The following is an 875-nucleotide window of genomic DNA, read 5'->3' on the forward strand; positions in this document are numbered from 1 at the left end:
AACATCAAATTTTCATTTTTGGGTGAACTATCCCTTTAAGTTGACTGCTTTATGCCAACTCCTTAAATTTGATTACAGAAATATAGTTAACAGTACTGTACTATATAGCCTATCCATGTCTTTTTTACCTCCAGCAAATCAGACACAGACACGTCTAAACATTCTGCTCCTCCACAGTAAAGATGTGCCATCATCATCTGAAATAAACATTTACAAGCTATTTTAATGGCATTACATCATATATGTTTGTCTTGTGTATGTTCAGGCTGAGGTTTGCTGATTACCTGGAACGTGCTGTATTTTATGTCAGTGATTTCAATAGCCATGTGGTCTGATGTGCCATTACTCCTGTAGAGACTCAGTAAGTCTCTGAACCTTATATGAAACATGAGGAGCATATATAAAACATAACCAATCACATAACTGATTATATGGCATTACATTCAAATCAGTCTGAGTAAGATACCCACCTCTGTGAAGCAGACATGAGCAGAACTCTGTGGGCATAAAACGGCCTTCCCTCCACCACAAATATCACATCAGACATCTCTGTGTTATTCAGAAAATGAGCATCTGTGAGGGTGACATGGTACATATTAACAATCATAGTCTTTTTGATGCTGAATTGCATATAGTGAGAAGTTACTAGTACTTATTGTATGACAGCATGGAATACTCTTATTTAGCAAGGATGGGCAGAATTTTTCAAAAGTGTTTCCTCCGAGGAGGCAGTGCTCCTCAAAATATTGAATGGAAAAGAAAATTGTAGTACAAAAATAAAACAATATGCCAATATTACAAAATATAACATTAAAAAATTTATAAATCAGTCGTTTTTCTAAAGAAACATTGTCCAACAGCGACACCAGCAGGTA

The 875-nt window shown here is 35.7% G+C and overlaps 1 protein-coding gene across 1 annotated transcript; it reads right to left on the reverse strand.

Annotated features, from left to right (window-relative positions):
• Positions 1 to 128: 128 nt before the first annotated feature.
• LOC107735609 (ankyrin repeat and BTB/POZ domain-containing protein BTBD11-A-like) lies at positions 129 to 595 on the reverse strand (the record flags this gene model as incomplete). Its single annotated transcript, XM_016547239.1, has 3 exons — positions 471 to 595; positions 285 to 375; positions 129 to 197 (listed from the first exon to the last, which is right to left on the reverse strand). Coding segments are annotated over exons 1-3 (285 nt in total), but the record flags the coding sequence as incomplete, so codon positions are not given.
• Positions 596 to 875: the final 280 nt, after the last annotated feature.

Source organism: Sinocyclocheilus rhinocerous, unplaced genomic scaffold, assembly GCF_001515625.1.
Source record: "Sinocyclocheilus rhinocerous isolate Xijiao unplaced genomic scaffold, SAMN03320098_v1.1 C36170243, whole genome shotgun sequence".
Taxonomy (NCBI): Eukaryota; Metazoa; Chordata; class Actinopteri; order Cypriniformes; family Cyprinidae; genus Sinocyclocheilus; species Sinocyclocheilus rhinocerous.